Source organism: Sinohyriopsis cumingii, chromosome 17, assembly GCF_028554795.1.
Source record: "Sinohyriopsis cumingii isolate HCF-2022 chromosome 17, ASM2855479v2, whole genome shotgun sequence".
In the NCBI taxonomy this organism is placed as follows: domain Eukaryota; kingdom Metazoa; phylum Mollusca; class Bivalvia; order Unionida; family Unionidae; genus Sinohyriopsis; species Sinohyriopsis cumingii.
In genome coordinates, this window is record NC_142977.1 from 121,305,459 (window position 1) to 121,319,928 (window position 14,470).

Here is a 14,470-nt window from a genome sequence, read left to right on the forward strand (position 1 = left end):
ACGTCATCGTTGCGACCACCGCAACGGGCGTTACATACTGCTTGGGTCGACACCTAGTACATAAAATACGGTCTGAAATCAACTCATTGTTAACATGAGTGTGTGTTGGGCCCATTCCCACTCATGAAAGCCCTTCATTCAGGTCGTTTGAGACATACAGTCCTGCGACCTGACGGCTAAATTAGCAGTGCTCCTTGAGCACATAAAAGCCTAGGGGATGTGGCAATACAGTAATTCCTTCCCCAAGAAACATTTAGCATCCCGCTGTGCGAGAATAAACCCGTCACACATGCCCTTCTGGGAGCACGCGACGTAAATTCAATCAATCAATCAAAACCCTGTGGCTCACATTACCGGCAGTTATTATTAGATTTTCGGAAATTACAGCATCATTCGGAGTATATCTGATCATTTGTCTGGTTCTTTACATATATTCATTTTGCAATTTTGCAGATCGCAGTGGTTAGTACTAAGTTGTTAACACGGACTCAAATTACGAATGCAGACAAAAGATGCGTCAGCGATTCATTTCTAATCATTGTTGTGGAGTAAAAATCTTAAAAATAATGTGTTCTTACGTTTTGTTAGAAATATTTTGTAACGTTCATTTGCACAATAACATTGAAAATGAGTTAATTGTTGATATCACATTACTGAAATCCCTCAGATCTCACGAAAATGTATGTTGCGAGATTTTGGTTAGTCACGTTAGTCCGGTCAAATTTCATCCAATCTCTACTTTTGTCTCGTCTGTCAATGGATGTTATTATAGTCGCAATTTTTGAGAAAATAAAGCAGCCTCTTATCGATTTCACAGTCATTGGCTCGATTTAATATCGTTTAAGTTTACTAGAGCCGCTAGTAAGCATCTTCTCTAGCCAAAGTTTCCATATAATAACCCTATGTACACCTTGGAGTATCGAGCAGATATTTCTCTGTTTCGGGTCTGAATTCATCGCATCCAATCAAAATTAAGTTGTTCAAATTTGAACACTGTTTCTACATCAGGGGTGCACAACCCGCGGTCCGCGAACGTGTTCTGTCCGGCTCTCAGGGCAAATTAAAACAACACAGAAATTTGGCCCTTGAACAGTAATTATATTAAAGAAATTAGAAATCCGTTGGGCTACTAAAAATAAAATTATATAAAATCTTAATGTCAAGCAGTAGTTTATTGCAACATTTATTAACATTAATTTAGTTTACCAAGTTGCTGTTGTATAGAACATGAAGCGCCGTGTTTGCGGTCCTCGAGTGGTCTCAGAAAATGCAATCTGGCCCTTGGCCGAAAAAGGTTCTGCACCCCTGTCCTTCATGATCGAGACAAGGGGATCACACAACTTGAATGGATTGATAACTAGGCAATTTTCCACTACCCGTCCTTGATTGTACAAATACCTTTCACTCAAATACACCTATAATGGCTTCCGTCTGGTACGTGTAATACTTTCCATGTAAAACTTGAAAAGTATCATTTTGAAGTCAATTACCTCCACCATTTCTGCCCGATGTACAATGCAACGCTGATACACGCTATTGGTTAGTTCACATTATATACTAAGGGATACATTTCATGAAATCCAGTAGCTGTCGTAGGACAAAGCACAAAAATGTATGTTCGATCCGCCAAGGTGTAGAAAGCATCGCTTTTTTTTCTTTTTTCTTTAACAACAGTGTAGGCTCTGGGCAAAACAATGTACTGGGGCCCCCTACCGGCCCTACCCACCCACAGGAATTCCGCTAGATGTCACTATTTTTTAAATTGGGAAACGTGCTTCCCACTGCACTTTTAAAGCAAATTAAATTGCCAAAACATCTTTCGGTATTTATTAACAATATGGGCAGCATGATGCTCCTTGAAGCGTGAGGCCCTTGGCAACTGCCCAGTATGCCCATGCCTTAAGACGGCACTGGTAGATAGGGTTATGATATCGTAACCTTCGCTAGCGAAGATGGCTAGTAAGCGGCTACGGTGGCGGCGAATTCCAACGTTTTGATAGGCAGTTGGTTCTGAATCCAAACCATAACATAAATTTCAAAATTTCAAAATGAGGTGGGTAGTGTCAGAGGAAACTCGGACTAAACACGCTAATGCTCTTTTGCACCACATCTGGGTAAGTCATGACGTCGCACTGGTGTTTAATTTCGAACAGACTTCGTGAAGTTTTTTGCCGCGTTCTACCTATGAGATATAATTATTTGCTAATGGTGTACCCCCTTCCCCGACAGTGACTAACCAGAGAATATATCGTCGAAACGTGACATCTACGTGAGACCGTAATGCAAGTTTGCAATGTTGAGAAAGGGTTATTGTTCATAGACCGCTTTCGCAGCTGTGCTGAAATTTTATATTTTAGTGTCACACATGAGACGCATAAACACAGCACTAGAACATGCTCAACGACCACCCGATTGCAAGATCACACAGCTAAAACAGTGAGAGAAAAAATTAAACGGTCCGATATTTTCAATCATTATACAGCATACTTCATTACTAAGAATATCTGTAATGAGGCCACCTTTCTAAAGTCCCATCAGTGTAATGAGATTTGACTTTAAACGGATAGTAAGGGGCTTCGAAGTAAAAACCTCAGTAGAAATTCAATTTAGAAATTTCAGTGACTGTAGTTTCATTGCTTTTTTCTCTTTCTTTCCAGATACTAGGCCTAAGTATAACGCACTTGAATGTTTCCTAATATCGGCTCAATAGCATACTAAAAGTTGTGTTTAGTTTACGTCAGCGCATCCGCTTTGTACACGATATAAAATAAATGATGCGGACACACGCCGTCATGGGCTGGCCTGGGTATGGTATCGAACCAGCGAACCTTATATTACGAATCTGATGTTCCACCAACCTAGCTTCTGAAGTTCAAATGGGCTATCTGAAATTTTTTTATAGAACCAAGCATCACTTATTACGTATGCACTACGATCCTTTATAAACTGGGCTACCGCGTTGCGTAAGAAGTAAGTATTATAAGCCTGGATCCGCCTGTCAGCATTTTAGCCTTAGTCCTCTTCCGTATTATGAGTCAGTGACCACAGGTTTAAAATCCCACTGCTATAGAGGAAAGGAAACCAGGCAAATTAAACGGTATACCAACAAGCTTTGTTTGTTACGAAATCGGTTAGTCTTTTATGTTGTTTTCCTTTCAGAGCCATTGACGGCACGCGTATGGCAGCACTGTTACTGTACTGTGTATGTTTGAGTGTTAGAAATAACTTATTTCAAGCAAAGCAAAAACGCTAAGTGTTAGAAATAACTTATTTCAAGCAAAGCAAAAACGCTAATAATCACTGCTCACTCACCGATTGAGGTAACTAATAATAGTAATATTAGTACTAGCAAGATACACGGATAACGTGTGTTTGTTCATTCAAAAATAAGCACTGCTACTCATTTTAACTAAATGATGAAATTTTACCCATTTTTAGAATTTAAAATTGAAAATAAAGGATTACGTGAGTAGATAAAAGGAACGTTTTCGCTGACTTTTTTCGCTGTCTGCAAATATATATCACAGTGGATTGAAGACGTTTTTCTTTTCATATTGATACAAGCAATATATTAAACCTTGATTTAAAATAGGAAAGACAGTTCATTTATATAAATAGTTTAATAGACTGATGCGTTGTCGCCTGATTAAGTTAAGCCCTCTTAGGTTTCTGGCCTGGGAGCAAAAATCAACCAGTGCTGCGCTTTTGATCTTAATGGTCAATGGGAACAAGATTTACATATGAAGAGGATGATAACATGTAGCACTGAGGAATTTTCATCCCTATGTTGTACATAGTCCCCATCTTAAGTTCATAAAGTAATGACTTCTAAGCTTTTTTATTTTTTTGTTCTGAAGGTAAATTTTATGTTTGACAGAATAATCTAGGACTAACATAACAGAGGATTGAAAACTCTGCTGAGCTCTCCGAGATCACCTGTTTGTATTGAGATACAATTGAGGTTGCTTGTGGTCTTGAAACACCAGTGGTAAAAAAAGCAAACAACAGGGGTGAATGTGTCATCCAGATAAAAATGCCAGCTGTGCTTACCTAGGTTGTAATTATCAGTATCAGTGTTATGGGGACAGAGACTTCTGCTTTCTATGGTTCCTGTCTGAAAAATATAGAAATCACACTTTTGACTTTAAATATATATATATATATATATATATATATATATATATATATATATATATATATATATATATATATATACCTTATTCTTTGTGGTGTATTTTTTAAAGTTTTACTTGATAGAAAGTGAGATATCTTTAGTAAAAAAAACTGGTCTTAATTCTGACCACAGGTTAAGTTTTATAAAAGATCTAAAAATGGACAAGTAAACCCCATTCTTGAAAAAGTTGTGCAGTTTTAAGTGTGCTTAGGGTCTAAGAATATATCAGTTTGTCTTCCATACAGAAGCATGAAAGTGGTTTACAAAAATCCATATTGGTCAAGTGCAGTTTTTGTAAAATTTCTTCGCTCTGGTTTCACATATAATATGTTGCTCAAAAGGTTTCAATCTGTTACACTAAATTCATTCTTTCTTGTTTTGCAAATACATGTAAAATGGTGCTTTATTTTTATATCAACTGGGAGTAAATACCATTTGGTGAGGTAGATAAAGAGTGTCCTATCCCAGAATATTAGTTCCAGGTATAATGTTGCCATAAACCTCAACAAGAAACACAGGTATCCCACAGTGAAACACTGAATTAAAATTTAGAGGAATGATTACATTACATCATAGTTAGGAGTATGAGTACATTTTTGCAAGTTACTTTTTATTTTTAAAACCACATGAATAAAACAAAGTGAACTTTCATTCAGTTTGGCTTCAGACCTATGTAATAAACATCAAGTTCTCAAATATCTGGTTTTTATGACCAAGGGTTGTGGGGAATTTAATCTTAATTTTAGATTGAAACTGTAAATGTTGCTTTAGTGTTACAAGGAAACAGTTAATGTTATCTTAATATTGGACTGAACCTGTCAGTGTTCTATTAATTTTACTCTGTAACTGTCAATATTATCTTAATTTTATGAAACTGTTAATCGTATCTTAATTTTAGACTGGAACTGTTGGTGTTATCTTAAATTAAGACTGAAACTGCAGAGTTATAATTTTATGTATTCGACCGTGTTTAGAGAAAAGCCTTAGAAAAGCTGAAGCATTGAATGGTTGATTATACAGGACATTGTATATTAAGGACATGTTGATTGTTTAGCCAGAGAACCACACAAATACATTTCATAATGAAATAAAGTAAAACAGAAGAAAACCTTTTTAATGATAAACAGTGTCCTTTGAAAACACTGCTTTCATGCTGCATTTTCTCAGGTAGGTAAAATTACATTGCATGATGATTTCAACTATGTAGGAATTTAAATTTTTTCAAGTCTTTTATGTATTATTAATGATATGTGTGTGTATGTGTGCATTTTTTATTGTCATAAATTTTACCAGATTATTTATATTCCACACCATATGGACACATTCTTGATTTCAGAAATAAATAGGGAATTAAATATTCTCAGTCCTTTCCATTAGAATCCTGGGTGACTTTTAGGTTAACAAATAAAGGTCAGCCAAGAAGAAAAGAAATGCTTGAATTTTCTGCTTTTGCTATTAAAGATTAATTTAGTACAGATATGAATTTTTATTTTTAAGTTAAATGTTAGTGAGGAAATGTTTGTAACTTTAATTGCCTAAATTTCTGTTGTACTTCAGTACTGTATTGTACTGTGGAATACAGGGTACTTTTCTATTTTTCTATTTCAATCTATCAGTATGTATATGAGTACTTTAATTCCTTAAAAGGAGTGCAAATGTGGCAACAAATACTTGGATTCCAGGACTTCAGAGTGCAAAGTAATGGAATGAAGTATGTTCCACAATATATCTAACATTAATTCTCAATTGTGTGGTATATAATAAAGCTATTTTATACATGTAAAATGTGAAATAATGGCTTATTTTGCATAGTGTGAAATTATTTTAAGTTTCTATTTCACAAAAAAGAAAAATAATATTTCACATATGTAAAATTCTTTTTTGATTGGATGAATTACTATCTAACACACATGGCAGAAAATAAATGGCATATGACATATACATCTGGTTAAAAAAGATAAGATGATAAATAAATTTGACATCAGCTGGTAGTCTGACTGGTTTCTTCATAGAAGTTCATAATCTGGTGACCTTTTGAGTTTCCAGTCCACTTATTTTTATTAATCTATCAAAATAAAGCATTCCATTTTGTGCTGGGGAGAGTTATTAGAGATGCTATGTCCCGAAAGATATATTTTGCTTTAATAAATGTAACTACTTGAGAGATTTTATTTACTTACATGTATACTTCTTGTCTATATTGTGTGCCATGTTTCTGTGTTTCTTTCTTTCTTGGTTTGCCATTTATGAAAATGGTGCTGATCAGACCCCTAACATTATAGCCATGATAGTGGTCTAAAAAAATCTACATATCTCTATTCCTCTTGAAGGTGTCAACATGGAGTTTGCTTACATAACTGAACCCTATAACTCGTTTTGAATGAAAATGGTACTCATCATACTTTCAACATAGCATAGAAGTGGCTCACTAAAATAAATCTTGTCTAGTATGAATTGAGTCACTGAAAAAGGCTTGACTAAAACTCTTCGAATCTGACCAACAACATCTGCACTTTTGTGTAGGAGTATTATTGTAAACTATGCCTAATTGACCTTAGGGTTAAGTCTAAGATCTTTGCTTCAATGCATTTTGGACTTCATTGAGCTTTTGAACACATCGACTTGCACACAAACAAAATAAATTTAATCAGACTTTGTATCTGATTGCATTTCCAATCAAGAACAAGTTGATAGTAGTGCTAAACATTTATTGTAAGGTTAAAGATATTGACTACGGTGTTTAACGATTCCAGTCATAGACAATTGGCCATCTTGAAAATCTTTTTATCACTACTTCCAAATTGCTGGACATATCAACAATGTGTTTTCACAGAAAGCCTTCTTGCAATATCTAGTTTGGTCCTAAATGGAAATGGTTCCAATCTGGCACCCAATATTGCTGCCATGGCAGCCACCTGGAAAATCCTATAATTACTCCTTCAAAAATGAAAAGTCAAAAACTTCTTATGAGATCTTGTTGATCCTATTTTTCCACTGAATGGTTGGTAATATTGACATTGTGTTGTCAACAAATGATTTCTAATGAGCTATCCTTGGTCTTTAATGAAAATCAGGTGCCAGTATTACATTTGATACATCCACATTAGCAGCTAATTTGAAAATCTTGTCATCACTGAAGACACTTTAAACACTCAGCAGTTATATGGATATGAAATTTTTATAATGAATTCCTGGAAATCCTTCTTGACCTGTATATTGTCAATATCTTTGAGGGACTCCAGTAGCTTTACTGGCTTGTGGGCAGGGCCAACAAGATGGGAGAGAACTGGGGATATATCCCTAGGGCCCAGGCCCATAAGGTGCCCTGGGCAGAACAACACTTTTAATTTATGAAAGAAAATTTTTGTTTGAATTTTGAGAGGTCCGGGTTTTTCTTACCCCAGGGCCTGTAATTGCTCTCTACAGCCCTGCTTGTGGCAGAAGCAAACACAAATAAATGTTTAGCAAACCCACTTTGTGGATAGATCTGAAGAATATCTTGTATTATGACCATCCAGGAAGTTGGATTTTTCCCACCAAATAATAATTTTTGATTCAGAGTGATAATGAAAACTAGAAATAGTAATAACCAAAGATGAAAAAGTCTTTTTAAGATAAATATAATTAAAATTAAGATTTGTCAAATAATGATGTTTTGAGCATTTCATCATAGGAAATTGCTAAATATACATTTATTATATTTTTTTATTTTGATGATGTAAAAAGTCTGTATGGTTTTTAACTGTAAGGAACACTAACATTAACTGTATATTGATAATAACAGTTGATATACCAATAAACACACTATTATGTGAAAAGATGTACAATCAATTTGTTTTAATAAAGAATTGAGTGTTTAAATTGATATTTTTAAAATTTAATATCCAGCAAAGGTGAACAAAGTATTTTATTTGTTTTTTATATGTCTGTCATAAGCTCAACATTTGAGAAAACCTTTTATCAATATAATATTGAGATTAGAAATAATAAAATTCTGAAATTATTTAGATTTTTAATTTTGTTGAACTGAAATTATAAATTTTTAATGTTTCACTTTATTAACATATTTTGTTTTGCTTTAATCTTTAGACAATAAAAACAATGAATTCAAGAGAGTTGGGGAGTAGAAGAGGAAAGGATGAAGGTAATTAGCCAGAAGCAATATTGTCAGCATTTTAGTACAGTATATTAGTATAAAATTTGCGTGTGTGTGTTGTTGTTGTTGTTGTTGTTGTTGTGGGTTTGCTCCTGAAATCAGTTTTTGTGTGATTGTTACTTATTATTGAGTCTGTGAGGATTCTTAACTCAGACAGGAGCAAATTCACACTTAAATCAATATGAACTTTGCAGGTGGCATAATTCAGCAAATATTCAAGAATAAATGGCAATCTTGTTATGCCTGGTTCTATGCGGTAATTGTTCAGACCCTCTCAATGTGTGCATTGTCTGTCTATGGTGGACAAATAGTTACAAAGTGGCTGCTGAGCATGCAAATCAGATGTGCCAAAATAACCGATCTACCATTAGGCACTTCACATACTGTACAATAACTTGTTCAGTATGTAAATCATCACTTGCTAGACCTCCTAATATTATATAAATGCACAAGAATCTCACAGCAAAATGCTCAAATCCTACTGAATATTTTGCCAGAACTCAAATTCTGCATGCCAGGAAAATATCACTTGAATGTAGAAATATTTCATGAAACTATGGGCTATAGTTCAAAGTATTGATTTTACTGGCAAAGATATTTTCTGTAAAGATGATGAATGCCAAAATTCTATGAATATATTATTCGTTTCTGCTCTTTCAAGTTCATGCATTTGTTGGATTATGAGTTAGTCTTTTACATGTGAACGTTAGAATTTGTTATTGTGATGGACCATGACAAGTGAAATTATTATGTTTATTTAATTTTTATTGTGTGCCTGACTATTGTCGGCAATTGAAGATTGTGGATAGAGTTTTTGCATACCTAACTTTTGTCAGGAGTGTAAGTTGTAAAAGTAAGATGTTGTCAGCATTGAGTTCAAGGTCAGTCTTGTTTTATAGTTACACTAAGGTTTCCCTTTTGAAATTTGTGTTGTAGGTCAGTTGAAAATGTGTACAAATGGGGGTTTGATTAACAAATAAATCATTCCTGTTTTAAGATCCATCTGTGATAATAATTTGAAACTATTAGTACACCAGGACACTCAAAACCACTGGAATTAATTTGGAGGATTCTGTATTTCTTTTGTTGTGATAGCACCTTTAGGAATTTTGCTTTTAATTTGCAATACTGTAAGAGTCTTTTGAATGTTCACTTTATAAGTTAGAGAAATAAATTGTTTTTGATTTTGGTTTCACTTTCTTTGAGTTACATAGTTTAAAACCTAGAGTCGTAACATAATAAAACTGTGACGGAATTTATTATCATCTTCAATAACATAGATGATGGTCTTAATAGTGATAAAAGTATGCACAAAGAATTGCCTTTAAAGCCATTCCATGCAAAGGGAGTGAACATGTATGTGATTCAGCTAAATAGAGGAGCGACAAAAATGATTACATAGATGGTTTGTGAGTTTTGATATCAGATGAGCTGTCAGTATAGGTATGGCAAACTATAGACAGGTGGCAAAAATTAAGGATTAAACTTGAGGACATCAATCCAGGTAAATAGGTCAAGTTTTTAATGATATTATTTATCTCATCAGTGAGACACAAGCAGGTTTTAGAAAGAAATATGGCACTATTCATAACATGTTTACTTTATATTCCTCTGTAGTAAAAGTAAAGGAAGATTTTATTGCCCTTTTGTTGATTTGAAGAAGGCATTCAACAAAGTTGATTATGGAGAACTGGTTTTCAGTTATCTCTAAGGTTTTTAATGGTAAAATGATAAGGATATGATAAAAGTATTAATGGTTACTATGAAACAAAACAGAGCAAAATTTGAAAATAATAATTTGAATCTTGAGTTGAATGAAATCTGCCATCAAAATGGTTACCCACGACACAATCCATGGGGTGATGATTGACAACAATTTGCAATGGAAAGAACATATTCAAATCTCTTGTCATAAAGTCAGTTAATGTCTGTGGTTATTTAGCACAATCTATCAGCTAAGCATAGGCTAACATATTACAAATGCTGTATACAACCATACCTAGTCTACTGTAATTTTATCAGGGGAAACACTTCTGACAAGAATATTTACAAATTATTCTGATTGCTAAAAGGAGCTTGCAGACTTATCCTAGATGATGCTGAATACATCCCAAATGAAAATTATAACAGCAAGTGAAAGTAAGTGACCAGATATTTTTGAGGAAGGCTAGACATGCGCACAAAGTTGCAAACGATATGGCCCCATTATATCTCAATGAATTATTTCATGCTAGAAAACAAGGCAACACTCTCAATTTAAGATATATTTCAGCCAACCACCCTTCCATCCCAAAACCAAATAAAGAACTCTTTAAGAAAAGTTTTCAGTATTCAGGATCACTAATTTTAAACAAAAAAAATCAAAAGAAATTAGAGAAAGTAAATATATAAATGCATTTAATCATAATCTAATTCAGTGGATGAAAGGTGGAACCTGTTCAATTTGACTAATACATCACAACATAAGTGTAAATTCACTAACCTTCCACTTTGTTGTCTCAATACTTTTGTACTGTATATACACGATGTACCTAGCTAGAGCATGTACATTTAAATTTTCTTTTTATAATGTCCATGTATAAAAATAGCATATTATTAATGATGTGTGTGTGTGTGTGTGTGTGTGTGTGTGTGTGTAACTAAGTATATGTACTCAGGACGTAAATATGTACATAATAGAATGCCACAAGGAGGATTAGTTCCATGCAACTAATTGTGCCACCCTCTTTAATAAAGTTATTATTATTATCATTATTATTATTATTTTATCATTATTATTATTATTTTATCATTATTATTATTATTAAAAAAGTTTTAAGAAAAATGTATGCAACTTTAAAGAGTCCGGTTAGAACTCCTGCTGGTTTTTGACAGGTTATTTTAACTGTACTCTTGGAACAAGACATAAGTTACAACAAATGACATGACCAATATTAAGTATTCAGTTACTATTTCCTTTTGACTTTATATAACCTAGTTCTATTTTTAACAAAACATGAGAAATAAGTAAAATTTTGCATTTATGCTCAAACACAATTTTTTTATATTGGTGAAACTTATGCTTTAATTTCATATACTTTCAGTTAAATTCCATGTTCAAGTTCTGCAGCAATGTCTTTCGATACTGGTGGCTGATTTAGATGCTGTACATATCCTGGATTTTATTGGGAAGAAGGACATGATTCATCATGTCAAAATACGTGACATAAAGGTATGAACTTTTGACTCAAAAGGGATAAACATATTTTAAAATTCAGGAAATATTCTAAACTTTAATTTTCTATTCATTATTTTATTGTATTCGGTAGCATAGACCCTAGTCACTCTTTGCAATGATGGCATGCTTTTGATCCAGTATATATCATTTCAGATAAGTGTTTGTTACAAAGTTTCTATTCTGTAACTAAAGTATGTTTTTGAATGTATTAGCAGGTGTTATACTACAAAATTCATCACAATTAAGTACATTACAGGAAGACACCTTGTGGCATATTTGCTTTGCCTTGTTCAGACAAGTATCAGGAGTGAAGTCATAGTATACTGTCTGACCATCTGAAAATGAGATGTTTTTATTTAGCTGTAGCCATTTCTTACAAGTCTTTATATGTTTACTGATTTGGGCAAGTAATAATGAAAGAGAGTGCCATTGTATTTGGCCTAGACTAGTTATAATCTTGCAAATTCAAGGTGTATGTCTTTCATTTATAGTATGTATGCTGTATCAATGATATACCATAAGATGTATAGATTTTTCATTAAAATGAAACGAGACATGATGAGTTTCCATTTAATGAAAAATTTATACAGTGAGTGGTATATCATTGATACAGCATACATACTATACATACGTTTTATTTATATCACATACAAATACACATATTTATACTTTGAATGGAGTTACGATATGCTCTGGGCAATTGTGTATTGACCGAGTGAATTAACTCCTCACATCCCTGCTAGTATGTCCATTACAAAATGTAGTTCTATGAATGTTCTTGTTGTTTACAATCACATATGCAGATTGATAAGTTTGTTTTTTTAGTTTCTGTTTTTTTTCAGATATATTAAATCAATAATGGACACACTCATGATTTAAACATGAAATACGGTTTTTATGAATCAAGTAGTGCACTACAAAAACAGTTACTTCTTGTACACTGAACCTGAACTGTCAGGCATTCACGTACTGGCATATGAAAATTAACGTGAAATAGAAACTAAGCGAAATGATGAACCAACATGAGGTAAATAAAATATTTTAATCTATTGACAGTTCATCTAAGTCATTATTCTACTTTAATTAACATTTCTAAAGATTATAAAATTCTCTCTCTCTCTCTCTGGCGTCACTAGGGTTGGTGTCATGCAGTACAGTAACTCATGGTGTCACCCTCATGGACCTCATTCCTGCACAAATATTCACACATTTTGCAGACTGTCATTTTGGTGTCACCCTCTGATGGTGTCACCCATTGTGGTCCTAGTGACCACTGCTCTCTCTCTCTCTCTCTCAGTTTGACTAAACTTTGCCATCATTCATAGGTCCAGAGACATCATTGTATGACACAAGCAAAATCCCCAATGCTTGTATTTTCATGAATTTTCTATGATAATCCAGAGGGGGGGGACAAGGGCAACCATTCGGACTTTTTTTATATTTAGTCATTAGTTTTAGAACATTATAATAGGTTTAAGAAACAAAGACGATAAAGCATTAAATATGCTACAGTATGTGTGTCTCATAACTGACAAATTTAGATAGATCCCAAGGAAAGCATAAACATACCGTTATGGCAAACCAGGTTACTGTAGGTTACTGGTACAAGTTCATTTTTAATGTTTTTGTCCAGTGCCTTATGTTTTTCTCTCTCACTCCAGATTTTTGCTTTTTTTTGTCCCTTACACACAAGAGGGAAGAGGGGAATGGAAAAAAAGAAAGGATTCCAATGAAATTGTGTACCATTTTAATTTCATTTAGAAAACAGGCACTGTTAATACTTTTTATCGTTATTTTCATATGCCGTTGATATGATAAATGAATGAGTAGAAATTCATCATTGATCTATAGGCCAGCAGTTGATAGAATCTTTATATATTAGTATTACTGCCTCATGGGTGGATCACAATTTGATATACCAATAGTATTGGTATATCAATTTACTTTATACCAACACTTTAAATGCCATGTTATTTTTAATGTATATATAGATATGGACACTAATATGATATGTTCTTGACCATTTTTTGATTCATTAATCATATTACAACTTTTATATTTTTGGAAGTGAAAAATATCATTGTCAACATAATATTTCTGATGAAAACTTTCCCTAACAAGAAATGCAATTCTTTGACTGATAATGTTGAGTCCCAAGGTCACAAGAATATGAGCTTTTATTTGTACGTAAGTTGCTGTGTTAAAATGTAACTTTGGTATAAAATCTACCAGATGTTCAAAATGTGTATTCTGGTATATCATGGTGTCCTGTTTTGCCATTTCTAGCACAAAACTGTCATCAAAGCACTTGATGCCTAATGTTTGTATTTTCTTTTTTTTAAATTATTTAATATCATTATACTCAAATGATGATAATATTGAAATTCAAGTTTGGAGAAATTAATGTTTTCAATTTTATCCAATGTTTTGTTTTAAAATAGACATGATTGTAATTGGAACAAGGAAAATAATGTTTCAAACAGCAGCATTCACTATACCCATCTGAGGTGTTGATGAGTAATTGTGTTTTGTACAACCTTGAGGAAACTTTGAATTTGATGGGTTACCTTGAAAACTTAAATTTTTAAAATGTTTTATTTTATGCTTGAAAGTCCTTGAGTTTCTTGAAATACTCTTGTGAATATTCACCAAAACTCCATGAATTTTTCTGAGAAAATGCAAGATATTCAAGCTGAATATTCCAAGAATGATGAATAAACTGACTCTGAAACTGTATGAACCTTGATCTTCTGCTTATCATGCATGCAAAAATTTAAAATAATCTGCATTTTTGTTGATTTGCTTTTATTCATGGTGTACCAATTTTATTGGCTTCATTCACTCCACAAATTTTGAGATCCAAACAAATATGTTGCCTGTAAAGAAAACCACACTCCAAGCTCACACATAAAAGATTGTTTTA

The 14,470-nt window shown here is 33.3% G+C and overlaps 1 protein-coding gene across 1 annotated transcript in view; it reads left to right on the forward strand.

Moving 5' to 3' along the window:
• Positions 1-3,095: 3,095 nt before the first annotated feature.
• LOC149779778 (replication protein A 70 kDa DNA-binding subunit-like) overlaps positions 3,096-14,470 on the forward strand; it is an 84,650-nt gene continuing 73,275 nt past the window's right edge. Inside the window, exons 1-3 of the mRNA XM_089940639.1 lie at positions 3,096-3,130; positions 8,264-8,318; positions 11,414-11,541. Coding sequence (XP_089796765.1) covers positions 8,276-8,318; positions 11,414-11,541 — 171 coding nt within the window. The 5' untranslated portion in view covers positions 3,096-3,130; positions 8,264-8,275. The remainder of the gene's footprint in view (positions 3,131-8,263; positions 8,319-11,413; positions 11,542-14,470) is intronic.